This window comes from Siniperca chuatsi, linkage group LG5, assembly GCF_020085105.1.
Source record: "Siniperca chuatsi isolate FFG_IHB_CAS linkage group LG5, ASM2008510v1, whole genome shotgun sequence".
Classification (NCBI taxonomy): Eukaryota; Metazoa; Chordata; class Actinopteri; order Centrarchiformes; family Sinipercidae; genus Siniperca; species Siniperca chuatsi.
Window position 1 is genome coordinate 29,722,235 of NC_058046.1, and position 27,307 is coordinate 29,749,541.

A 27,307-nucleotide genomic window follows, 5' to 3' on the forward strand; every position below is an offset into this window, starting at 1 on the left:
TGTTTATTACTATGGAATGCCATTTTAGTCAATATTAAATAAATAAATACATAAATATGTTTATGAAATTAATAAATGTGGCTATGAAATTAATAAATCAGTCAATATGGTTCGGTAAATAAATAAATAGGTTTTTATTTCATTGGACTTTTATTTCATAATGCCACATTTGTTTATTTCATGGGACCATTTCATAATGCCTCCTATGGTTTGTATCTATTATAATTTGTTTTTATCTTTTGTAAAGTCACATGACTATTTGACAGATGTATGTAAAGAAACTGGAAACAGCCTCAGACACAAAATTCTTAATAAAGATGTTTAGTGATTTAATTTCACATCACGTGAAGCAGCATCCATCTGATGTACATTTTATAAAGATATAGTTGATTCAGAAAACAAAAACATATTAAACTAAAATGTACTGCTTGTTTCCTTTGTATTGATCACAAACTGGATTGTCATTTATCATTCATGTTGACCATGTATACACTACAAAAAATGTCACATACAGTATGAAGAAGCATTTTTCAAAGAATAAAACAACAAATCCAAAACTGAAGAAACTCATCAAAAGACCCAAGATGACTGATACTACTATACAATGTTGTTAAAACTAGATGCTGATAACCAGGATAATTAACAGCTTTGATTTGTAAAGTTGTTCACCTGATAATGTGATACAGTTTCTGCATTTTGTATCCACCTTGGGAGCGGTCACGACTATAAGTGATGAGGCAGAGGCAGGAGATGCAGCAAACCCCAAATGTGGGTATTTATTTACAACTATGTACAGCTACCATGACCAGTAGGCTATTACCACCCATGCTGGAACAAAGGTCAACCTTTTATAGTAGGCTACCCACCCTGGGGTGCTCTAGAGTGCCCTATTTTACATACAATATCTAAATACAGCAAAACATAAATATACATAATAGCTAAATATTTACATTACATCGGTTAACCCATTTATAGTTAATACATCAAAAACACAACAACAAAGCTAACAAACCTGGCATATACTCCCCACTCCTACACAATCCTATCAGGGGCGCGTTCAGCCCGAAAACGTAGCAAAACGTTTATTTGTTGTCTTCAGATTGAACGTGCCCCGGTGGAACTACGGCTCTTTGAAGGGAGACAGATCTTATGGCTCCGTTCCTCTCCGAGAGCATTTCGGAGCATGGTCATTTAGTACCACTTCTGCTGGTCACTGCCTCAGTTACTTTCTTATTTGTTGCAAGAAATAAATATGCAAGATTCTTCATCTGCAACACATTTAAATATTCTGTCCTATTGAAGTTTAGGACCAGATGATATAAATGAGTTTTGTAGTTTGTAGATGTGTTTTTAATCTGGTTTAAACTTTATTTACCCAGATTTTTTTAATGTGATCTAGACTTAATTGTCCTTAAAAAGTGACCATTAACTTTGGATAATTTATTTCAGTAACAGTGAGCAAAAAACTTTCCGTGACCCTCAACACCAAATCTAATCTGCTTTAGACATAAAAGAAAAAATAAAAGACAAAAAGATCCAGAATGCTGGTTTAGGTGTAAAGTGCAATAATGAGTTTAGAGTGTAATAAACCTCAAATGATCAATGTTAAAGGTGAAAGTTGGGACAATTAACTTACATTCCTGAACATCCCAGAGAAATCTCAGTTTGACAGATTTCACTATCAGTGGTTTTAGCGTCACCAGCCTTTCCAATATAAAAATTTGGGAAGAGTTTCTCAGTGAAAGTGTCTCTGTGAGTGTAGATGTGAGTCATGTCTTCAGGGTTCAGGTGAAGATTTTTATCCCTAGAAAATGTTACAGCTGATTTTTACTAAAATACTTTGTCACAGTGAAGACAGAGAAACTGTTGGAAGTAATGATGATGAAAAAGTAATTGATGTGAAACTCTTTTAAGATGACACTTTTCTATGACATTATGATGATGTGTGTGTATATGTCTGTGTGCAGTCGTGTTTGATTTGCTCACTTCAACTTTTTTTACATACATGTATATGCAAAGAGATTTTCAGAAACATTTGTCTTGTTGATTGCTGATTACAGCTCTCGCTCATCTTTGGACTTTGTGCGATAGTTTTTTTATTTACCTGTGCCTGACTTTTGGTACATGTACTTCCTTGTGATTTCTGCTTATTTGTTTTTTCAAAAAAGTTAGTAGAATTTTATGTATAGGGTCACACAAATCAATTGTAGTAACCATCTGGAAGATACCTTTAATGTATCTATATGTAATATGATATATAATATCACAATAATATAAAACCCAATTTCTGTTTTTCTTTTCAGAGATCATTTAATAATGATGCTTGAAGAAGCAACAACACTGAAGTTGATTTACCTTCCAGCACCATATATATATATGTGTGTGTGTGTGTGTGTGTGAAAGCACTTTAAACTATATTGTAAAGTACATTTTTTCTTAAGTTTTATTCACAAAGAAGTAACAGGCAGTAAGGCAGCGAAGTGACTGATGTTGAACATACTGGACAGCCTGTCAGGAAAGTAAGAGCTTTTTATATGTAAACACATACTGTCATGTATATGACTATAAAACATATAAAATGCATTATGGAAGCCATCAGGCATCACATATCTGTCTGAAACGAATCATTATTCTTATTATTCAACCAAATGAAGGCTTGACAGTTGTTAATGGTGACAGAATACAAACTGAGTGTGGCTTTAAGTGCCAAGATAAGGCTGAATTTAATATTTTTGTTCACAATTCTCAAGTTACATGAAAGTTTAGACAAACTAGACTCAAATTTTCCAGCCTGGTCTCTTAAAACAAAAGAAGAAAAAAATCTGAATAATTTTATTGAGATGATATGAATAAATTGGTTCCTGATGAAGCAACAACATCTTAGATACTCTGGACATACAGTATGTCTGACACACAGAATGGGATTTCTGTGAAGGATATGTATAAAAGAGAAATCTATCAGAAACTGCTAAGAGGTGGTACTATTGATCAACCTGTGCAGAAAACAATAATATGCATATCAATAAATGACAGAAGGTGGAAATAAAATGTTCAGTGTTCAAAATGACCAGTCTGTGAACAAAATGTGAACGTGTCCATGCAATCACATACTGTGTATATTGTACATTCAATAATATTGATGACAATATTCATATGTGAGCATGTTGTCCCTGAAAACTGCATTAAGTAGGTTGTAAGTAGGTTACAAAATAAGATAATGTAGTGAAACAATTTTTTAAACAATAAATAAATTTTGTTCTTGAGATTAGAGTAAATGCTATTTTTTAAAGTTAGAACTGCGTTTTTTAGAGTTTATAATCATGCAGTGAAGTTGTTGGAGGGTAAAGTTTAACCATCTTTTAAATTAGATTTCGGACTGTTTTCTAATTTTGAGAACACACACAGTGAGGTGCAGACCAGACTGAGAATCAATACAACTCCATCAAAAATAAACAAGTTGCACAACTCTTCTCCAATGTGCCATGTTTTATTCCTCACAAGTTTGGGGCTATTTAGCCTTCATCAGGATGGTATGAGGTTGAGGTGGTATAAAGGATACAGTATATGTTATATTGTGGTCTGATTAAAAACAAGATGCTGCTAACCAGGCCAATAAATTATACTCCAAAAAATTTAATTGATTTGTACCTGTATGAAAATTTCACCTGATGATGTAATACAGTTTCAGGATTGAATACATATTTCTTTTTTCTGGATTAACTGTTGTTTGTGTTGATTATTCCAATGAGATCTAGACAGGCAGTGAAGTCAGAGTAAAGTCTTCGCTAACACTAACACGTCTGAACGTCACAGAGAAATCTCGGTCTGACAGATTTTGATATCAGTGGTTTTGGCATCAGACCTGAAAACATAGAAATAAGGGAAGAGTTTCTCAGTGAAAGTGTCTCTGTGAGTGTAGATGTGAGTCATGTCTTCAGGGTTGTAGAAGGACACCTCCCCCCTGTCATAGTCCAGCTGGACTCTGATCCTCTGGAGACTCTTCTTCACTGTGACAGTCTCACTAAGACCATTAGTGTATTTTCCACTGTCATGTGACAAACACCAGATTCCATATTCTGGTGAGTCACATATCTCTCCCTTCCTGTCGACTGACTCTTTAACCAAACCCACATTCCAGACAGGATGGTCTCCCACCTCCACCTCCCAGCTGTGTTTCCCTGAGCTGAAGCCCTCAGAGCCCAGAACAGTGGCATACATTGTGTGTCTCTCTGGATTGGCAGGAAGCTGCTGTTTGGTGTCTACATTTCTCACACTGGTCAGATCATCAGACAGATGGAGCCAAGGGTTTGCAGTGTTTGGGTCCAGAATGACAGGGCTGAAGTGGACCTTGTCCTTCATCTTCTCCCAGACTCTGAAGGACAGGTTGCCCAGGTGTTTGGCCACATCTATCAGCGCTCCTGAGACCAGCTGTGGCTCTGACAGTGAGCACTGGACTCTGGCTCTGGTCTGAGTGGCTTTATAACTGCTGAGGAATGGCACGTTGTGTTTCTGCAGGTCTTCTTCAACAGCAGAGATGCTGTCTGACAGAGAGGAGATCTGCTCCTGAATCATCTTCATCTCCCTGCTGATAGTCTTCCCCTTCTGCTCCTCTTCCTCCCTCAGAGCTGCCAGTCTGGACTCCTCTTCCTCTTTCAGGAACTGGTGGAGCTTGTTGAACTCTGCTCTGATCTGCTGCTCTGTGGACAACAGCTGCTTCTTGGAGTGTTGAATCACTTCATTATATGTTTTCTCCACTTGTTTGAATTTGTCCCTCTTGTCCTGTAGGGACTCTAAGTCAGATTTCAGCTGGTCCTTCAGGTCACTGACTGCTTGTTCTATAGGAACCACCTTGTGACTCTGGTGGAGAGAAAACTCACAGACAGGACACACAGCTCTCTGCTCGTCCTCACAGAACAATTTAGGCTCTTCTTGATGTTTACTACACACCACCTTCACCTTCTTCTCTCCTTTTTCTGTCTCAGATGATCCAGCTTTCTGTCTCTCAGCAAAGGAGTCAGCCAGTTCCTTCAGTGCAAAGTCCACTATCAGTTTATCTTTTGAGGATTTCCTTTTACAGATGGGACAGTTTTTGTTTTTAGCTTGTTCCCAGAATTTGTGCAGGCAGCTTGAACAGAATCTGTGGTTGTAGCTCAGAGACACAGGATCTCTGAAAGTCTCTGAACACACATGGCAGTTCAGGAAACTTTCAAGAAGAGCAACTTTCTCAGCCATTTGTTATTGAAGTTATCTTTCAATAGCAAGACTCACCAAGTTACTGTCTCTTCCCTTGATTGCTTCAAATAGTCCAAACGTGTGTTTTTCAGCAGAGATCTCACACCCTGTAATGGCGTCTCAGCTCTTTTCAACAATGTCAAAATCTACTTTCATTTTCGTTTACAACTACCTCTGTCACAAGGTGAATATTTAAGCGCCTGCCTCCTCCACCTTCACTCCCGCTGGCCAACAGGTTTGACATCCCGGATACGCAGGACTTTACTCCACTGGAGGGACGCTCCCTTTTTTCAGCGGTCAAGTCTTCCACCTCCTCTCGCCGCAAGTTACTGAAAGAGGCCGTGATCAGGAGAAGCTCTGGAGGTCTCATTTATCCTGAGACGGCAGAGAACCCCTCTGTAAGAAGGACACCGCCCTCTCGCAGCAGCAGTCCCCGGCCACGACTATCCCAGGGACAGATGGAACTCGGTGGTCTCCACGATCACCGACTCTGCCTCCTCTCATCCCCCCAACTACGCTGATAGTTGGAGATTCCATAGTGAGGAATATCCGCTTCGTTAATGCGGTCACACGCTGCTTTCAACATATCAAGCCTGTTGCAGGTGTCCTGTTTGATAGCAATTTATGTTTTGAGCAACATATCACTAAGCTTGTCCAATCATGTTTTTATCACCTGAGAAACATTGCAAAATTCCAATCTATTTTAAATCTTAGTGATGCAGAAACTGTTGTGCATGCTTTTATCTCCTCACGCCTCGATTATTATAACAGCCTGTTCACTTGTCTTACTCAGAAAACTTTGACAGGACTGCAGACTGTACAGACATCAGCTGCTAGGCTGTTAACCAGGACCAAAAGAAGTATGACCACATCACACCTATTTCAGCCTCTGCCAAAGATACGAAAATGAAATCAAAATGGCCGACTTCCTGTTGGGTTTAGGTCATGTCACTAAGAGACTTTTATGTTCGTCTTGGCATCTTACATGTCTCCCACATTTTGTACATGTGGGTGAAACTGCAAGGAGGGGCCGAATTTTAAAACATTTCAAGGGGGTGCTATAGAGCCATTTTCCCTCGCCCATTTCTGAAATCCATAAAATATCACATTTTTCATCAGATCTGATGATTGTGCAAAGTTACACATTTTTTCGAGAACCGTTAGCCCTTCAAAAATGTGATTCATTTGTAAAAAGACGGAATCAGAATAATAATTCCTTGCCTGTCGGCGCTCGGGCCCCCAAATATGTTCTTTCCTGACATGATGTTTGTAAAGATCCTAAAGTGTTGCGAAATTTAGCAGCAAGCATGAAGAACTCACCTCGTCTCATGTGACTGAATTTATTCTGTTATTTAAAGCAGCAGCGATAGTAGAAGCCATGCTGACCCTCTGCTCTCTGGGGGACGTTTTATGAATGGCAGGTTCAGGAGAGAAAGTTCAACCCTCTTCAAATTTCTCTTCTCTCATATCCTCTATTTGACGTTTTTAACAGAACATTTACATTAACAATAGAAGGAAATGAACAGTAAACATGAACACATTCCTGATCAGAGTGGTACATTTAAAGTCACCCTGTTACCATTGCACCTTCTCCTTGTTTTTATGATTCCAGCTTCACCTCAGAGATGATCCAGTTGAGACTGGTGACACTGGTTGCACTGCTCTGCCCTCTTCCCAGTGCTGAAGGAGGGAAAGTCCTTGTTGTCCCTGTGGATGGAAGCCACTGGGTCAACATGAAGGTCCTCATCCAGGAGCTCCATTCCAGAGGTCACAACATCACAGTGATCCAGCCCAAAACCAGCTGGTACATCAAAGCAGAGTCCCATCACTACCAGTCAGTCACCCTCAATGTTGTTACTGGATTTGATGTGAACAACATTAATTACTTCACAACCAGAATGCTGCAGCTCCGGTGTGAGTTCCACACTTCACCATCAGCGTATTTCAAAGCTGGAGAGGAGCTTATGATAATGATGCATCATGCTCACAAAGCTGTGGTTAATAAAATGCAAGATATGTTTGAAGATGCTAAACTGATGCAGTTCTTTCAAGATGCCAAGTACAATGTTGTCCTGACAGACCCCTGCTTCGGTGGAGGGGTTCTTCTGGCTCATCGGTTGGGTCTGCCTCTGGTCTTCAATGTACGATGGACAATCTTGGCAGATGGACATCACACAGTCGCCACCTCACCGCTCTCCCGTGTTTCCCATACCAGGCACTGAACTGACTGATAAGATGACTTTTTGGCAAAGGGTGAAAAATGTTTCATTTACCTTAATAGTACTTAATAACCAGGTGATAATAAAAGAGCCTCACTACACACCATTTGTCCAACGTCACTTTGGTCCCGACGTCCACTATGATGAGCTCGATTAGGCAGCAGATATTTGGTTGATGAGAACTGACTTTACCTTTGAGTTCCCTCGTGCCACCATGCCCAACGTTGTCTACATGGGCGGGTTTCTCTGTAAACGCTCCAAGCTGCTTCCTCAACATCTGGAGGACTTTGTCCAGAGCTCTGCAGAGCATGGGGTCATTATTATGAGCTTGGGGACCTTTCTGAGGAAATAGCTGAACATGTGGCTGCTGCTTTTGCCCAGTTACCGCAGAAGGTCATCTGGAGGCATACTGGGAAGAGACCGTGTACGCTGGGCAACAACACATTGCCGCTGGACTGGCTGCCCCAAAATGCCCTCTTAGGACACCCAAAGACCAGAGTGTTTGTGGCCCACGGAAGCACAAACGGACTTCAAGAGGCCATCTACCACAGAGTTCCCATCGTCGGCCTTCCTCTGATGTTTGACCAGGATGATAACCTGTTCGGGATGAGAGCGAGGGGCGTTGCCAAAGTGCTGCACATTGAACACAGACAATATCCTGGAGGCGGTGAAGGCGGTGCTTTATGAGGCGTCCTACAGGGAGAACGTGCAGGAGCTCTCCAGGCTGCACAGAGACCAGCCCCTGAAGCCTTTGGACCGAGCCATGTTCTGGATCGAGTTTGTCACGAGACACAAGGGAGCTGCTCACTTAAACAGTGACTCCTACAAGATGTCCAGGATTCAGTACTACTCCATTGATGTAATCACACTGTTGCTTGTGTCAGTCATGATGATGTCACTGATTTACATTTTAACAGTGAAATGTTTGCGGTGCAAAGTGTGTGGTGGGAGGAAGGAAAAACTGGACTAATGCAGCTACTTATGTTTCCCTGTATGTATTTCTGTTATATATATTATTGAGCAGTTGAGTGGAGTTTTTCTCGAAAAGCAGCAGAAAAGGGAAAAAAACGTTTAAATTCAGTGTTAATCTGTATCTTGTACAACTGATATAAAAATAAATGTCGACCTCTTAAGAGCTGAAAAGAATCATGTCCGAGATATGATTCAGTTTGAATAATTTTTGGCTAAATTGGTGCTTATCAGAAACTGCTAAGAGGTGGTACTATTGATCAACCTGTGCAGAAAACAATAATATGCATGTAAATAAATGACAGAAGGTGGAAATGAAATGTTCAGTGTTCAAAATAACCTGACCGTCAACAAAATGTGAACTTTGTCTCCATCTTGTGATGTTTACTGGAAGAAAACTTGTTCAAGCAGTCACATACTGTATATATATTGTACATTCAATAATGTTGATGACATTATGTATATGTGAGCATGTTGTCCCTGAAAACTGCATTAAGTAAGTTTAGACATTAATAAAATGTAATAGTGAAACCATTTCCTAAACAATGTTGTCTTTTTGGTAATGCTCATCCATTTCTACCCTCATCCCTCCCTTCATACACTGTTAGCATTATTCAGTCCTGCTGACTGACTCAACTTGTTAATGTAATGCTTATCAACTGCAATGCTTCTCCTTGTTTGTTTTTTAAGCCATACAAAGTCTAAAAAGGAAAACAAGTCATATTTCTTAAGGAGACTGCTGTAAATTATTATTACTTTAATTTAAAATGTGAACTGCCTTATTTAGAGTTTATAATTATGCAGTGAAGTTGTTGGAGGGTAAAGTTGAACCATCTTTTAAATTTGATTTCTGACTGTTTCTAATTTTGAGAACACACACAGTGAGGTGCAGACCAGTGTGAGAATCAGTACACCTCTTCTCCAATATGCCATGCTTTATTCCTCACATGTTTTAAGCTATTTAGCCTTCTTCAGGGTGGTATGACGTTGTTTCTGCTTTCTTTATTTCTTTATATAGAATTGGTTATTTAGTCATGTGACTTTACAAAATTAGTTAGGTTGTCCATAAATGTTGAAGTTGAAAGAGTTTCAGTAAGGAATTAGTTGTTTTGAAAATGAAAAAAGTGATTTAACCATTAATGGTTTAAGATTAGCGATTGTATTTATATATATATATATATCATTAGATTATTATTACTCATGCATTAATGTAATGTAATGATTAGTTTCATTATAAATTAATCTGCTTATTATTTTCTCCATTAATCAAAAATAGTGAGAAATGTTGTCACAATTACCCAGAGCCCTAAGTGACACCTTCACAATGCCTGTTTTGTCCAAACAATAGAACAAAAATTCAAAAATATGAAAAAATAAAATTACATTTAAAAGTAACTAGTAACTAAAGCTGTCAGATGAGAGTAGTGAAGTAAAAAGTACTTAGATATATTCCACCACTGGACAGATTTATGTAAAGAAACTGGAAACAGCCTCAGACACAAAATTCTGAATAAAAACTGTTGGTGATTTAATTACACATCATGTGAAGCAGCATCCATCTGATGTACATTTTATGAAGATATAATTGATTCAATAAAAACATAAACAGTAAAATAAATTGTTCTGTTGATATTTCCTTTATGTTGATCACAAACTGGACATTGCCGTTTATCATTCATGTTATTGACCGTGTTTACGCTACAAAAAATATCACATACTCTATGAAGAAGCACTGTTAGAATTAAAGACTGAATCAATATAAAAATATATTAAAACACTTGTTTCCTCAGAGTAAAACAACAGATCTGAACTGAAATAACTCATCAAAAGATCCAAGAATATCAAATACTAGAACTGACGACAGATACTACTATACAACAAAGCAACAGATCCTTAATTGCTCAAGGTCTTTCCAAAAATAAATTTAATCAAATCTCAAATAATGATTCACGTGTACATGTTTTTACAGTGGGTTGCATGAAAACAATAAACAAAGATGAAAACCACTTACCACATAATTCATTTCACACAGTAGATACAACAAATGTTCTGTTGAACAACAAAAGAACAAATAATCAGTCGAGCCAGCATGTGTTTTGATGCACTGTACCACTGAGAGTCTAAGTGTAAAATGTAAAAAACTCATCAGAAGATCCAGAAATCTTACAAATCAAAACTGATGTCTGATGACGATAAAAGTAAAAGAATCACACAACTGGAAACAATGTATTTGGTATAATGGATACAGTATATGTTATATAAATACAAGATGCTGCTAACCAGGCCAATAAATTATACTCCAAAAAATTTAATTTATTTGTACCTATAAGAAAGCTTCACCTGATGATGTAATACAGTTTCAGGATTGAATACACATTTCTTTTTTCTGGATTAACTGTTTGTGTTGATTATTCCAATGAGATCTAGACAGGCAGTGAAGTCAGAGTAAAGTCTTCGCTAACACTAACACGTCTGAACGTCACAGAGAAATCTCGGTCTGACAGATTTTGATATCAGTGGTTTTGGCATCACCAGACCTGAAAACAAAAAAATAAGGGAAGAGTTTCTCAGTGAAAGTGTCTCTGTGAGTGTAGATGTGAGTCATGTCTTCAGGGTTGTAGAAGGACACCTCCCCCCTGTCATAGTCCAGCTGGACTCTGATCCTCTGGAGACTCTTCTTCACTGTGACAGTCTTACCAAGAACATTAGTGTATTTTCCACTGTTATGTAATAAACACCAGACTCCATATTTTGGTGAGACACGTATCTCCCCCTTCCTGTCGACTGACTCTTTAACCAAACCCACATTCCAGACAGGATGGTCTCCCACCTCCACCTCCCAGCTGTGTTTCCCTGAGCTGAAGCCCTCAGAGCCCAGAACAGTGGCATACTTTGTGTTTCTCTCTGGATTGTCAGGAAGCTGCTGTTTGGTGTCTACATTTCTCACACTGGTCAGATCATCAGACAGATGGAGCCAGGGGCCTGCAGTGTTTGGGTCCAGAATGACAGGACTGAAGTGGACCTTGTCCTTCATCTTCTCCCAGACTCTGAAGGACAGGTTGCCCAGGTGTTTGGCCACATCTATCAGCGCTCCTGAGACCAGCTGTGGCTCTGACAGTGAGCGCTGGACTCTGGCTCTGGTCTGAGTGGCTTTATAACTGCTGAGGAATGGCACGTTGTGTTTCTGCAGGTCTTCTTCAACAGCAGAGATGCTGTCTGACAGAGAGGAGATCTGCTCCTGAATCATCTTCATCTCCCTGCTGATAGTCTTCCCCTTCTGCTCCTCTTCCTCCCTCAGAGCTGCCAGTCTGGACTCCTCTTCCTCTTTCAGGAACTGGTGGAGCTTGTTGAACTCTGCTCTGATCTGCTGCTCTGTGGACAACAGCTGCTTCTTGGAGTGTTGAATCACTTCATTATATGTTTTCTCCACTTGTTTGAATTTGTCCCTCTTGTCCTGTAGAGACTCTAAGTCAGATTTCAGCTGGTCCTTCAGGTCACTGACTGCTTGTTCTATAGGAACCACCTTGTGACTCTGGTGGAGAGAAAACTCACAGACAGGACACACAGCTCTCTGCTCGTCCTCACAGAACAATTTAGGCTCTTCTTGATGTTTACTACACACCACCTCCACCTTCTTCTCTCCTTTTTCTGTCTCAGATGATCCAGCTTTCTGTCTCTCAGCAAAGGAGTCAGCCAGTTCCTTCAGTGCAAAGTCCACTGTCAGGTTATCTTTTGAGGATTTCCTTTTACAGATGGGACAGTTTTTGTTTTTAGCTTGTTCCCAGAATTTGTGCAGGCAGCTTGAACAGAATCTGTGGTTGCAGCTCAGAGACACAGGATCTCTGAAAGTCTCTGAACACACATGGCAGTTCAGGAAACTTTCAAGAAGAGCGGTTTTCTCAGCCATTTGTTATTGAAGTTATCTTTCAATAGCAAGACTCACCAAGTTACTGTCTCTTCCCTTGATTGCTTCAAATAGTCCAAATGTGTGTTTTTCAGCAGAGATCTCACACCCTGTAATGGCGTCTCAGCTCTTTCTCTCAACAATGTCAAAATCTACTTTCATTTTCATTTACATCTGCCTGTCACGAGGTGAATATTTAACAGTAGGAAATGCTGCCATGTACTTATGTCACCAGCAGACAGAGCTGTCAGGATGTCTTTCAGAGTGAAATATACTTTTCTTTCAGTGCAGGACAATTCGGTATCTGTAGGAAGACAAAACCAAAAGAAAAAAAATGCGATCTGTAATTTTCTTTTACTAAATAAAGAGTAAAAATACTCATAAAATGCAACAAACAATGAGAGTAATGTGTATTTTAACCTAACAAGGACTGAACATTTCAACAGGCCGACTGACACTAAACTAGTTTTACAACATGTTTTCAGCAAACAGGAAACATGTTGCTACTGTGTCTGCTTGACGGTGTTCATTTCAGACAAATGGACTAAATAAAGAACACTCAGTTAACGTGCATGCATGGGAAAGCTTTTATTTAGATTTCTTCTTGTATTCTCCTTTTCATCACAAGTCAAAGCAGCCAAATGTATGTAACATTTACTGGGTAAATGTTTTTAAACACCATTAGAACAAACTCACTAAGAATCACCTTGTGACTCTGGTGGAGAGAAAACTCACAGACAGGACACACAGCTCTCTGCTCGTCCTCACAGAACAATTTAGGGACGTCTGAATGTTTACATCTCAGCACGCCTTTATTCTCTTCTCTTTTTTTCTGTCTCAGATGATCCAGCTTTCTGTCTCTCAGCAAAGGAGTCAGCCAGTTCCTTCAGTGAAAAGTTCACCACAGGATCTTCTGTTGAGGATTTTCTTTTATAAATGGGACAGTTTTTGTTTTCAGTTTGTTCCCAGAATTTGTGCAGGCAGCTTGAACAGAAGCTGTGGTTGCAGCTCAGAGACACAGGATCTCTGAAAGTCTCTAAACATAAATGACAATCTAAGTAACTTTTGAAAAGAACAATTTTCTCAGCCATTTCTGCTATTATCCAAATTATCTAGCAAGACTCACCAGAAAAAATGTCTTTTCAGGTTGCTGCTTAAAATCGTTCAAACGAGCAGTTAGAGATCTCCCACAGTGTAATGGTGTCGTGGCTCTGTTGAACAATGTCAGAATTACCTTTCAATTTCACCAACCTCTTTCATTAGTTAATCATTATTGGTAGTATATGCAGCTGCCTGCTTTTACTACCAGCAGATAAACAGGATACTTTGCAAACTGTCCTTCAGAATCTGGAAGACTTTCAATTCATTCTGGACTCAAACATGTTTAACCCTCCGTCTCCCTCTGTGTGATGATCTGACCAGTGTGAGAAATCTGGTCTTAAACTCTGACAGGAAGGTGAAGATTTTTATCCCTAGAAAATGTTACAGCTGATTTTTACTGTATCACAGAGAAAAAATACTTCGTCACAGTGAAGACAGAGAAACAGTTGGAAACACAGAACAAACCACTGATGTAAAACTCTTTGAAGTCGACACTTATTATGATGTGAAGGAACATTAAGGAGGTGTGTATTTGTGTTTGTGATTAATTATGATTTGCTCATTTGAGCTTTTACATCTATCCATATATGAAAATACTTTCAGAAACATTTCTTTGTTCATTGCTTTTGTTTATTGCTGATTACAGCTCTCACTATCTTTGGACTTTGTTTTATAGTTATTTTATTGCCTGACCTTTGGACTCCAAATTGGCACATGTTCATCTTTCTGATTTCTGATCTTTTGTTTTTCTAGTTGGCAGAATTTAATTTATAGGGTCACACGAAGCAAAAATGTTTTTGTCTGTTTCACTTTCTTTATTTTCATTTCAAAACCCCTCAGAACTACTGTAAATACTAAAAACTATTCTTTCTTATTTAAGGTAAATTAGACTTAACAGGATTGTGTCAGATTATTACAATATATAATCCAACTTTAGTATTTCTTTTCAGAGACACTCTGGTAATGTTGATGCTTGAAGAAGAAACCAACACTGAAGTTTGATGTTGAACATATTGGACAGCCTATAAGGAAAGTTCAAGCTTTGTTGCCCCCTTGTGAAAATGTCGAAAATGTGCAGAATCGTCTCCATAAATGCACTCAACATAATCTGCTCACTATTTCATTTACAGTCATATTTATTATTGAGTTAGCTGATCTCAGTGTTTCCTAAACTTTGCTTTAAGTTTGTTCTAAGTAATTAATCAGATGACTGCTTTGTCCACACACACTTTTTAGTTACTATTTGCTTCATCAAAATTTGAACATCAACTTTTACCACTGGAGGTCGACAAAAGTTAAAATTTGTCTTTAAAGTTGTATTAAAACCCCTAAAACAGCTCACTAAATGCCTGAAACCTTTCTGTTGCAATGATTTTATGCATTGCAGGTGATTACACTGAAACATAAAGACATATCTAGTATATCAGAACATATCTAACATGTCTCACTCTATGTATGGTGACCGTAGTGGATGAATGTACTAACTTACTCAAGTACTGTACTTTAGTACAAATTTGAGGTACTTGTACTTTAATTGATTACTTATATTTTATGCTACTTTACACTTCTACTCCACTACATGTCAGAGGAAAATATTGCACTTTTTACTCCACTAAATTTATCTGAGAGCTAGTCACTATATACTTTTCAGATCAAGATTTTATACGTCAAATATCCGTTCATAAAATATGCATTATTATAGATGAAACCACCCAACAGTATATACAGTAGTTCAAATTAGCTCTACCTTGACAACATTCAAGCTGCTTAGTAATGAATCAGGAATAAAATTCCAATAATAAATATATGATAAATGTAACACTTTAAATGGAGCCATTTTGCATAATAAGTACTTTTACTTTAGGTACTTTAAGTACAATTTCCTAATTCTTATGTATTTTATTTACTCAAGTAAAAGATCTGAGAACTTCTTCCACCACTGGGTGACCGCTGTATGTGCACGTGCAGGTTAGTACTTGCAGTAAAGAATACACTGTATGTATGTATGTATGTATGTATGTGTGCTCCAACAGCAGAACCAGACAGCCTTTCCTCAGCGTTATGGTGTCCTTGTTCTGCATTTGACCCCAAATGCAGCTCTCATTCCATGTAACAGTTAACCCAAGCTCTCCCCCAGGAACTCTGAATAACTGAATACACAAGCAGAGCCTCTACACTGAGGGTTAAGGTAGCAGATGTGAACAGAGACTGTGTTTGTTTCCAGCGTGTTACAGGCTAGCTGGAGAGAACTAGAGCTGCAGAAAGAGAAAGAGAGGAGGGGTGAGGAATGAATATTTGATTGTCTCCTCTCTGGTCCTGTGTGCTGCAATATTGATGGGATCCAGAGGCCTTGAGTCTGGCTCTCTCTGGCTCCCAGGTACATTAGCACACTAGCATACCTGAGCTCTCCCTGACCTCCCAGTAGAGAAACCCAGTGTGGTATGAATATGATGATGACTATATGTGTCTGTATGTGTGCGTAGAGTACAAGTACATGTTTAGGTATTTACCTGAGTATTTAAACATCTTATGAAATGGATAATACTTTTTTTCTGTCTTTTTCTGTCAACTGTTATGCCAGTTATACCATAGAAACAGAAAGCATGTTTCTGATTGGATGGCAAGTGCCTGTTAATATTGTATATCAGTCTAAAGTCAACACTTTAACCGGCCTTTAAAGTAAGTGCACAATGTCTGTTAAACTGTAGGTAACCATAGCAACAGCGTTTCAGTTTACAGCTTTGTTACCAGTAAAGTGGTGAAACGAGACCTAACAAAATCAAGAATGAATGATGAAAACACAGCTTTTCTTTTTCTGGTACGTGACCATGGTGTATGAATTATTACTCAGATATTTTTATCACATTTTCACAACATTAACCAGCAAACGAACATCTTCCAACAACCAACCAACATCAAACGCAGCCCACGGCCGTCCCACACATAAAAAATCAAACACATCAATGGAGATTTGTTCACTTTTTAAAATGTAGCAGGAAAGGTTGCCATATCTTATAAAACTTTTTGGTCGAACTTAGTGGTATGCTTAGCTGTTCAAGTTTGATGAGTGCCATAACATCCTCCACTCAGCATTTATGAGATGGTGGTTAAGTCTTTGTCCATTTGAGGAGAATCACTCGTCAAGCAAGCAATGTAGAGAAGGCCACAACTATAGCTTGACTGATGATGGTATATGAAGGAATTTCATTTCTATTTTTCTGTCTTATAGTAACTATTGAAATGGGCCATCTTCATGTTGCTTATTTTGTCCTAACAAGAGTGGAAAAACCAGGGTCCAGAAATTTACGATGATATGAAACTGAGAAATGGAAGAAAAGTCTCACAGTTTTTGTATATCTACATGATGAATGACCTTAATAATGAATCAGCCAATAGTTTCAGTTACTTTTTATAAATATTAAAATGTATAAAATCTGATCATGAATTTGTGGGCCAGCCAGCCAACTTCTCTCAACATATAAAACCTTCAGCTTGACTTCACCAACACTAAACTGGAGTAGGGGGATGGTTTTATTTAGCAACAACTTTGTTTCTATTTCACAAGGTCCTATGGTTGTGCTCCATGGGATTCAAATGTATTCATTTATTGGTAATTAATTAGCTTTTCAGGACTAATTCATTTTCAAATATATATATATATATATATATATATATATATATATACTATTAAAGGATATATTTAAATCCTTTAAACCTGTGGTTTACCACATTCACATGTCCAACATGTGACTGCACTTACAGGACGGAAGGTGAAGGTGAGGAAAGACTTGTCATCCAAGTCAGGTGTACATGATTTATCACCATGGGGCTTCCATCATAACTCATTTCATCTGGAGCTAAGTGAAAACCTTGAACACTGACTCTTCTGTTCACCTCTGCTCATACAGTGTGCGTTCACAATTCATGTCCATCAGTCTTTGGTCAATAAAATCCAAATCCAGAACTTTTCATCCAAAAATAAATAAAGGTATCTGTATTTTTGAATTTTAGCTCTTTAAGAACTCATTGCTGTTGTTTCTTAACTGTACTTCCTTAAGACCACCTGTCAATCATAAAGAGCATAATTGTGATCTTTTTTTCTTTCTGTTTACTTGTGATTAGATCTGACTATCTGTAGGTGGCACCATTTCATCTATCTGTTGCTGCTGCTGCTGCGCTACCATGTGTCATGTTCTGCTTTGTATTTAATTTCATTACCTAAGTTTAAGCCTGTGCTGCATTACAATATTACGTTATATCATCTTACCATCAGCATTAAAATTTGATGCAAAGTGTCTCCCTCTGCACCCTCACAGAGCTCATCAACAGGGGTCAGAAGTTCAAATATGAGTTAATGCGCTTGACTATTGACATTTGAAGCTGTTGATGGGTTTTAAGTCTGTGTTGGGGTCACATTTCTGTGCATGACACCTTCTTACCCTCCCCCGTCATCAACAGTGCAGAGAATAAGAAAAACCGGAGTGTATGCTCAGCAGGAGGCGCGCTGTAACTCAGCATGACTTTTAACTGTACTATTTTCTGCTCTCTTCTTCTCTCCTCTGTGGATTATACTGCCTCTCCTCACAGGAGATTTCCTACTCAAACTTCAAACTCACTTCCATCCTCTAACTTTTTATATTCTTCCTTTCTTTTCTTCATCTTGCATGTGGCAGTTGACAGACTACATGCTATAGTGCACTCTTGATTATTAATCAGTCAGATGCAGGAGAAAATTGCAGTTTTATATTTTTACATTAACATCTGGCAAAGTTTACAGTCAACTACACCTGACTACTGGCTTTATCTATGGTTTTTTAAACTCTTAGAGGCTAGAATTAAGGTGCCATCATTCTTTACAAAACTAATTGTTACTTTTCATGTTTACAAACGAGTGCAACACTATAAATGCCTTCCAGGAGAGACTGAAAATGTGCTCTGTTATCACATATTTAAGTGATTATCATGTCTCCCCTGTCTTTATGACGACCAGATCTCTCACCGGCAGACCAAAAGTGACCAGCTTGTCTGCCTGAAAACACCGGCTGACTGACATTAACACACCTTTACACACTTAACTTTCACTTTTGACTTGACTTGGTTAATAATTACACAGCTTTAACAAAGAGAAGAGTGAAAATGTTCTTTGTGATGGATCACCTCCTAAATCTCAAGCCAGTTTCTACAGATTTATTTTCATGGCCCAGTAACAAAGGAGATAAGACTTTATTGATCCCCAGAAGGAAAATAAGTAATATAGCAGCACAGGAAACAGACTAAAGAGGCAGGTAGGGACAGGATACAGATAAGTAGAAAAATATACATCCCAAATAAAGAATAAAGCAACATTAAAAAGCTATAGCCTATACAAAACACTTGACCAGTGTGCATAAATTGAACATATACTAAATGTTGCCAAAAGAACATCTCATATCAAAACGATGGGCATTAAGCTGTTGCTGATATTACAGCCTCCACTCTTCTGGTTACAGTTTTTTCTTTCCGCCAGCTACAGGGATTAGCTCCCAGTTGGTGTTCTAGTTCATCCCAAAGGTGTTGGATGGGGATGAGGTCAAGGCTCTGAGCAGTCCGGTCAAGCTCTTCCACACTGGGAAAACAATTTTTTTATGGACCTAGCTTTGTGCATGGGGGGCATTGTCATGTTTAAACAATTGTCTTCCTAAACTGTTGCCAAAGAATGAAAAACAGCCCCAGACCAAGAATACGCAAAAGTTTGCAGACAGGGGTGTCCCATACTTTTGGCCTTATAATGTATGTGCAAAACAAATAGTGCAGCCTCCTGATTTTCCCGAACAAAGTGAGATACTAGATACATATGTAATATACTCTATATAACAGATGCATTAAAAAGTTTGAATCAAATATCAATGTTAAATACAAATACATACATGAATAAATAAATAAATACATTGATGACATAATATAATAAGATAACATGAAACTAAAACCTGTGTAGCATACTTCAGAAAATGGTCGGCATTCATGTAAAAAAAGGCTAAAATATACAAAACCCTGGTAAGTATTGTTAAGGGTAAAGAACTGTGATACGCTAAAGAATGAACCACAAAAAGAGCCCTTCATCATTTACAGTGGAGTGGGCTGTAGTAAAAGAATGGAAGAGAGAAAGAAAGCAAGGGAAAGAGAAAGAGGGAGCATCTTTGGGGATTACCAGGTCATATTCGTGGAGGATCATAGTTCTTTTTAAACATGGCTGAATTATTCAACAGCTTTTGCTTCAGAAATCTTTCATTTTTTCTTTTTTCAGAAGAGCGCTGGGACACGTAAACCAAGGCCACCAGCGAAACACTCTTAGTTTTAGCTTAGAACACACATGCAAACTACAACAAAACACACACACACACACACACACACACACACACACACACACACACACACACACACACACACACACACACACACACACACTCAAACTGAATAAAATCACATATGGCACTATGGACTTCTATAAAACAGACCACCCTGAGGAATAACTAATGAACAACATCTGAACAAATGAGTTTGAGTTTGTTCCCCAATTAGAAATAATTTGTGTTTCAATGTGTGTGTACATTGTGTGTGTGCGCGTGTGTGTGTTGTTTTTCTGATGTACCAGGCATACAGCTTGGCAGACAGATGTGTAAAACAAACAACAGTGTGTTTAAGACAGCAAGGACGAGACAGGCAGCGCTACGTGACAACACTGTGATCTGCAAAAGCCACCTGGAGCTGCCTTCCACACACAAAACCACACACACACACACACTCAAACACACACACACACAGGCATTAGTTCATTAGTGCGCACACAGCAAGAATGAATGTAACAGAGTAAGCTTTTACACACACACACACACACACACATACATTCAAAAGCTTCTCAGTGATCCCTCAAGTAGGGAGACGGAGGAGGTGGAAAAAGACACTTGGCCCTTGGAGGACACTCATGTGTATGAAAAAAGGCAACCTGTCCACACACACACACACACACACACACACACACACACACGCACTGCTTTAATGTCAAGGTCTGTTTTTTGTGACCGTGATTCTTGCTGATTCAAGGTGAGACTTCTTGGTTACCTTGTTTGCTTTCAAATTTTGCAAAAACGTGATTTATTAAACATTTACAGTTGAGACATTTAGCTAATATGCGATGTGTGTTTGGAGCAGTTTTACATAACATGCACACACACACACACACACACACACACACACACACACACACACATCTCAGGGCTTGCTGTTAATCTTCATATCCTCCCCTCATCATAATGAAGCACGCTGGAGAGCATGAAGTTCTGTTGTCCCTACTGATGTCAGTCATGAAAATCATCTTGTTCTTCCCTTCATTACACACACACACATACACACACTACTCTACAGTTTCTTCAGGAGGGACACTCTATCCGGCGTGGCTGAACGTCTGGACGGACGGCCAGACCAACAGATCCTCTGGACGGCTGGGTTTGTGTCACCAGCTGTCTTGGATGCATTAGCCTCCCAGACCGGATCGTCCCCCGGCTGAAATGGCAGCTTCGCTTCAGTCCCCTGGCGAGCTATGCATCATTAGCCGCCATCTTGGCCCTGACACTTGCTGTGTCCCTCAGAACTAGAGGGAGGCCGCGGACAGGCTGCGTGGAAGTGTGCTGTTGAAGTGAGGCTGCTTGTCATTATTTTAGTTCTGGCTGTGAAGCTCAGAATGAAATTATATAAGCCTACAAACTTGGTGAAGTTTTGTAAATAAACATATGATAGGATACAAAGTGATTCACTGCATATTCAGTTCATGAAGACCTTTTTTCCATTTGCAAAACCAATATTGTTTGTTTGGAATAAACAGAAGCAGAACTGGATAATTAACATAAGCAGTAAAAGCAATTGGTTGGTTCACCACTTTGACCCAGACTGAAATAGCTCAACAATTATTGCATGGATTGCCTTGAAATTTGGTGCAGATATTCATTGTCCCCTAGAGGGTGAGTCCTAGTGACTTGGTGATCCCCTGACTTTTCTTCTAGTGCAACCATGAGGTCAACATTTGTTTTAAGTAAAATGTCTCAACAACTATTGGATGGATGGCCATAAAATTTGGTACAGACATTCATATTCCCCTCAGGATGAATTATAATTCCATTTGCAACCCTTTAACGTCCCATATAGCACTATCATAAGGTCAAAATTTTAATTTGTCCAATACTTTGATCTATAAGCAAATACTTGCAAAAGTAATCAGCCCCTAGCTGTTCTTTGTGTTTAGGTACAACAAGGGATCTCAGCATCAGATACTGTTAACAAAAAATTTAATCATATTAATAAACAACAATGAGATGGCACCAGATGAACACTAAATCCAATTCTTGCATAGCAGAGTTGTATGCAGGGTCAGAAAGTTGTCTCTTCCAAAGCCCTGGAGAGTTTCATTCAGCCCATGGTAATGTTGTTATGACGGCTGAGCTAATGCAGCATCCTGTCATGTTGTTGTGTGGCTGTTTCCCTCAGGAACTGTTGTGTGTGTGTTCTGAGTAGCTCACTAAAGAAGAGCAGAGGAAGGACGGGGGGGTTTATTACAGTACATTAAGAGAAGGATTATACTGACCATGCTGACATCAACATGTTAGCTAATTGATGGGGGGGGGGATATACATGCTGTTTGCCAAATCCTCTTTGGGCTCAGACTGAATGAAACACTTACAGGGTGAATGAATGTCTACAAGTACATCGTCATAGACACTTACGCACAAGCGAGGATTAGTGGACTTCATGGCTCTGAAAAGTTGTATATGACCTGCAACTGTCAAATTAAAACCTGAGATGGGCCTGAACAGATTCTCAGGAAATTGACCTCAGTGGAGCCAAGTCCAGGAATTGACATCAGAGTAGAGTGATTGTCTGTTATGTTATCCAAAACTAAAATCTGATTACAAAAGAAATTAGGTAGTAAAACTTCTATTCCCTGGTTCATTTTGGTGTTAGAGAAGTGTAAAGTTTCTCTCTTGGAACAGTGACAATTGTTGTCTCCTTTGGCAGACAACAATGCAGAGAGTGCACAAATATAAAAAGGTTTATGGAGGTACTAACTCAAATAAAAACTCAGTACTTGGAAAAAATGCAGCATTTTTAAATTAATCATGGAGCCACATTCAAGTTGGCCACTTTTTTTGGCTTTTGTTTGCCTGACTAAGTGCCCAGTCACACTGATAAATGGAAAAGCAAAATTCATTTGTGCATCCTTGTTAAATAGGTGGTGTTGGAAGCTTGCGGACGTAGTGACGACTTGCGAGTCAAGATGGTTTGCAGTTGTTCAACTGCACAAATTTGTGTGCCCAAAGTTCACCAAAGTTGAACACTACGCAGAAGCAAAGTACAAATTTACCTCTCCTACGTAAGCAAATCGACTGAAATGAATTGATTTTGATTTGAAATTTATTGTAAATGCTGGTGTGAGTGAGGCCTAAAAATACAGGACATGTTGTTGATAATTGCAGGACTCCTTCTCAGCTTGTGTAGGAGCCAGTCAAGTCAATTTTATTTATATAGCCCAATATCACAAATTACAAGTTTGCCTCAAGGGGCTTTCAAAATGTTCCACAATTTCAACACCCATAGCAATTTAAGTTGGACCTGACTCAAAACTGGGGTTGGCTAGAAAGTTTGTATCTGACTCAGGTTGTTTTCTCTGCTTTTTGGTTTCCCCAAAGACTTGTATCATGCGTGTACACATTAGCCACTTACTGTATATGGCTGTGCTGGCTAATGGTGGACTGGAGTCTTGAGGCAGAATCAGAAATCAGAAATACTTTATTGATGCCCGAGGGGAAACTCTTTTCAGCAGAGGCCTTATCTTGAGGAGGGTGTGACTCAGCATCAGTAGGTGTTACAGCAGCCTTCACCTGGATGTACCTCAATAAATAACTTTGATGAGTAATTTGGAGCAACAAGTTGACAGTCGATTTGTAGGTCACAAACTCAAGGCCAAGGCTCACAGCAGCTGTCTCGCTGTTACGGTACGACTCATGTAAAATTCATAGATAAACTAGCAACCTCTTCTTCACCCTGTCCTTCATACTCTCCTCTCTGCATTTCCTTTCTCTGCTCTCCTCTCCTTGTTTCCACTCCTTTCCTCTTGTCTTCACTCGTTGGCTCCTTTCTTCTCCTTTCCTTGTTTCCTCTCATGTCTCATCTCGTTGTTTCCTCTCCTTTCTTTGCCTCCTCCCCTCTGCTCTGCTTTCCTCTCCTTTTCTTGTTTCCTCTTTTGTCTCCTCTCCCCTCCTCTCCTTGTAGTCTCTCGTCTCCTCCCATCTCCCTTCTTTGTTTTCCTCTCCCTGCCTCTTCTCCTCTGCTTTCTTTCCTTGTTTCTTCTCATTTTCTTGTTTCCTCTTCTATCTCCTCTCCACCTGTCCTCTCTTCTCTCCTTTTCGTGTTTCCTTTTTGTCTCCTCTCTCCTAAATTTCCTCTCTTCTGTCCTGCTTTCCTCTCTCCTCTCCTTTCTCGTTTCCTCTCCTCTTATCCCCTCTCCTCATTACCGCTCTCCTCTCCTTTTTACCTCTCCTCTTTCCTCTCCTCTTCTCTCGTCCAGCCACAAAGGCTCAGAGGAGCGTCATAGTGGAGCATCTCCAAGCTCAGGGCTCCAGACACAACACACCCAATTCACTCTGCTGGGACAGAGGGAGAGAGTCAGACAGAGAGAATTAACAATGAACAACATTAACAACAATAATATGAGTGTTCTTGCTGAAGCAGACAAACTCATTAAGGTCTTCTCTTTATGAGCTGCTGTTTTATTTTTTAAGTAGTCCAATGTGAATGAAAGTAAACCAAAGAAGCAGCTCCCCTTAAAGCCATTACATGTAGAATTGATTAAATCCTGGGATCATAGCATCTGTCAAATTATTCTGATGGTATGTTTTTGTTTATTGAAAAATGACACAAAATAAATACTTTTATTCTGATCAAATTCTAACATTTTCTTCTGTGTAATTTGCAGCACCTAAAAGGTACGCTGTGAAGTTTTTGACCACTAGAAATGCTTTTTCTTTTACGAGTGGGTCCTCGTTTTGTTTGTGTTGGACACGCACACAAGATGCATGTGTATGTGCCTAAACACGTGGACAACATAATATACATTCCTGCCACCCTTTCATGCAATTCCTCTGATTGACATTTTGTGGCGGTCAATGAGCAATGAGTCTGCAAAGGTAATGAAGAAGACTGCAAGCTAGCAAATATTCATGTAAACATTGCATAATTTAAAACGTTCAAAAACTTGGTTTTGCAAGTGTAAATGAGTGAGGAAATACATTCAATGTATTTGTTAGATCTCGAGAATACACACAATGCATTTTGGTGACAAACTTTTGTATGGGCACTTTTAAGAATGTGTCCCTGGATCAGATCGGTGGTGGGTTGGGGTGTCAATGGGGGGCCCCAAAGTCAGAAATGTTCTATTTCTTCTTTAAGTACAGAACCACACATTTTATTCGAATGTCAAACTGAGGACACTGCGTCATCTCTTTGCAGCGGACTACACCAGAGCACAGGCGTCTTTAAGAAAGAGATTTAGCCCGCTACAGCAATATTTTGTTATCTGGACAGTAAGTTCCCCTTCCAGATGAACATTATCTTTAGTGTTCACATAAAACTGTTATAAGACATATTAATACTACAAAGTTCAGAGCTTATAAGTAGAACTAATGGTAAACAAGTGAGTAAAAATAACTTTGAAATAGGACGCCAAATATTAACGGCAATGTCCCCAGTCCGAGTCCTGCTGGGGACCTTTGATGCATCTCTCTCCTGTCATCCCTCTACTATTGCCATCGAATAATGGCGTAAAATTCCCCAAAAATGATTTGGAGAAAATAAAAAATAACTTTGAAAAATATGCAGTGGAAGAAAAAATATCCAAAAATTGTGCTGTAAAAAGGGAAACACTCACTTAAAGCTCATTAACCTCAGTAGTGCAGTGAGGCAGGCCGACAGTGTTTGATTAAACACTGGAAAAAGAGAAGCCCCTCTGTGAAAAAGAAGCTGCAAGCAGCTGTTCAGCCTTTAAACTCAGTCAGTCTCTGGTCTGCTGCCAGTGGATCAGCTCCAGGTTTCATCCCTTGAGGAAGTCACAGAGCATCCTCTCCGTCTCATCTCGTTTCCAGCTTCGGGAGTGAGTGATCCTTCTTTCCAAATATTGATTGAACCAAACAGTTTTAGCCCAAACTGTTGAATTTCCACCGTGGACACAAATCTGCTCATCATTCAGTCAAATTTAGAGAATGGGGAGGCCACAGCTCCTTATCAGTGGAGCAGCTAAAAGAAAAATCAGCAAAGGAGTCCTTGATTCTTCTGTGTGCTTGGTTCAAAGAAAATATTTCAGAAATGCAAAAATGATGTTGGCTTCGAAATCTAAGGGAGAAATAAAAATAATTTGTACCGGCTGCCTATGTTTCTGAATTCTTTGTACAAATACCAACATTAATTGACTTGGAATTGGTTTGGGACATTTAAGACTCAGACGAGAAGTCATTTTGGTGCTGAACAGATACTGACAGAACAATCTATATGAATGTAGCACCAAAATAAAAGATGATGTTCTCAGCCAAAATGACCTGCTACCTGGAGAGTTTTTAAAATCTAAACATCTTTTTGATACTAGTTTAAAACGGTTTCCGGGGGTGTCGTAAAATTCTCACTCTCATAATATCCTGCTGTGAAACTTTGTGTTTGGGGTTGGTGTGAACCTGGGAAGCTTCTGCATGTTGCAGAAGTCTAACCAAATCCCACAGTCTTCTTCAGCATGTTCAGCACTTCAGACTTAGTGGTGACGCTAAGGAAATGTTATGTTACCTTATTTCAAAGCAAGTGATTAAAGGATAACTCTGGTGTTATTCTATTTTTTTCCTATTGTCAAAAATTTCTATTAAAAAACCAAAATCAACAATGAATTTCTTGTTTTCCAAAATTGATTAACACATCAATGATCGGCACTGTTGCACTGGGTGACATGTTCCTTCATTACCATGAACACACACAAACAGTTTATTTGACCTCAATCCCACATACACCGTCCTATATACTCACTACATCACCAAATGTCCATTAATCCGCGGCTGAAAATAGTCCCCAACAAATTCACTATTTCCTCCTGTTTGGGTAACATTTGCTAAAAACTACAGTGGCTAGCTGTTTTAGGAAATTATTTAGCCATTTAAAAAAGTTTCACAGGCAAGGGTCGGGAATTTGGACAACTAACAAATTGTTGGTTTTGATCTTTTCATGGGATTTGTTGACAATAATAAAAATATAGAATACTGTATCACTAGTCTTATCCTTTCAATGTTTATTACACCATGGTCTCAGTGCACACTTGTTTCAGAGGCCAGAGGGCGTGTCTTTAAACCGTCCTCATGTAATTCAGCACCAGTGTAATTACTGTTACAAAGTCAAGCAGACTACAAAGTTGTTTACGAAGACATTGTCTTGAAAACTGAATGAAAACTCTTGATTGTGATTGTCTGTGGATTATCCAGAGAAACAGACATTGTGTTTCAATGCTTTGAGCACCACAAGAAACGACATCTCAGATATTTCAAGACCTCAAGTCAAGATTTTAAGTTATCAAGTTTTCTTCAAGTTAAAAAAACCTTCTGTCTTCATGGCCACATACCAGTGGGGCTAAGAGCTAACTTTAAATTGTTTTATACTTGCTATATTGTAAACTTCTCCGATTTAAACCAAACTTGAAATTAACAGACACCTTAAAAAGCCGACATGGATGACAATAAACTCTGTGAAGCAACATGTTTTAGAGGATTAACTGTGGGATGTCACATAAAGTTTTTGCATGTTAGCTCTGGTGTGAAAACACACAACT

The 27,307-nt window shown here is 39.0% G+C and overlaps 2 protein-coding genes and 1 pseudogene across 3 annotated transcripts; 1 reads left to right on the forward strand and 2 right to left on the reverse strand.

Moving 5' to 3' along the window:
- Window positions 1-218: 218 nt before the first annotated feature.
- On the reverse strand, window positions 219-5,417 carry LOC122876705 (nuclear factor 7, brain-like). The gene has a single exon (XM_044197333.1). It carries the CDS (start codon window positions 5,230-5,232, stop codon window positions 3,808-3,810), a length of 1,425 nt encoding a protein of 474 aa, XP_044053268.1. The 5' UTR covers window positions 5,233-5,417; the 3' UTR covers window positions 219-3,807.
- Window positions 5,418-6,140: 723 nt separating this feature from the next.
- Window positions 6,141-8,759, forward strand: LOC122876704 (annotated as a pseudogene).
- Window positions 8,760-9,924: 1,165 nt separating this feature from the next.
- LOC122876672 (nuclear factor 7, brain-like) lies at window positions 9,925-13,548 on the reverse strand. Of its 2 annotated transcripts, XM_044197277.1 has the most exons (3): window positions 13,451-13,537; window positions 13,031-13,360; window positions 9,925-12,628 (listed from the first exon to the last, which is right to left on the reverse strand). In XM_044197277.1, exon 3 carries the CDS (start codon window positions 12,325-12,327, stop codon window positions 10,900-10,902), a length of 1,428 nt encoding a protein of 475 aa, XP_044053212.1. In that variant the 5' UTR covers window positions 12,328-12,628; window positions 13,031-13,360; window positions 13,451-13,537; the 3' UTR covers window positions 9,925-10,899. The 2 variants fall into 2 exon arrangements, with proteins under 2 accessions (XP_044053212.1, XP_044053213.1); XM_044197278.1 differs by lacking the exon at window positions 13,031-13,360 and having other exon boundaries at window positions 13,451-13,548.
- Window positions 13,549-27,307: the final 13,759 nt, after the last annotated feature.

Excerpts from the sequence above, each read along its gene's own strand:
- LOC122876672 (XM_044197278.1), bottom strand. The coding sequence starts at position 12,327 with ATGGCTGAGAAAACCGCTCTTCTTGAAAGTTTCCTGAACTGCCATGTG.
- LOC122876705 (XM_044197333.1), bottom strand. The coding sequence starts at position 5,232 with ATGGCTGAGAAAGTTGCTCTTCTTGAAAGTTTCCTGAACTGCCATGTG.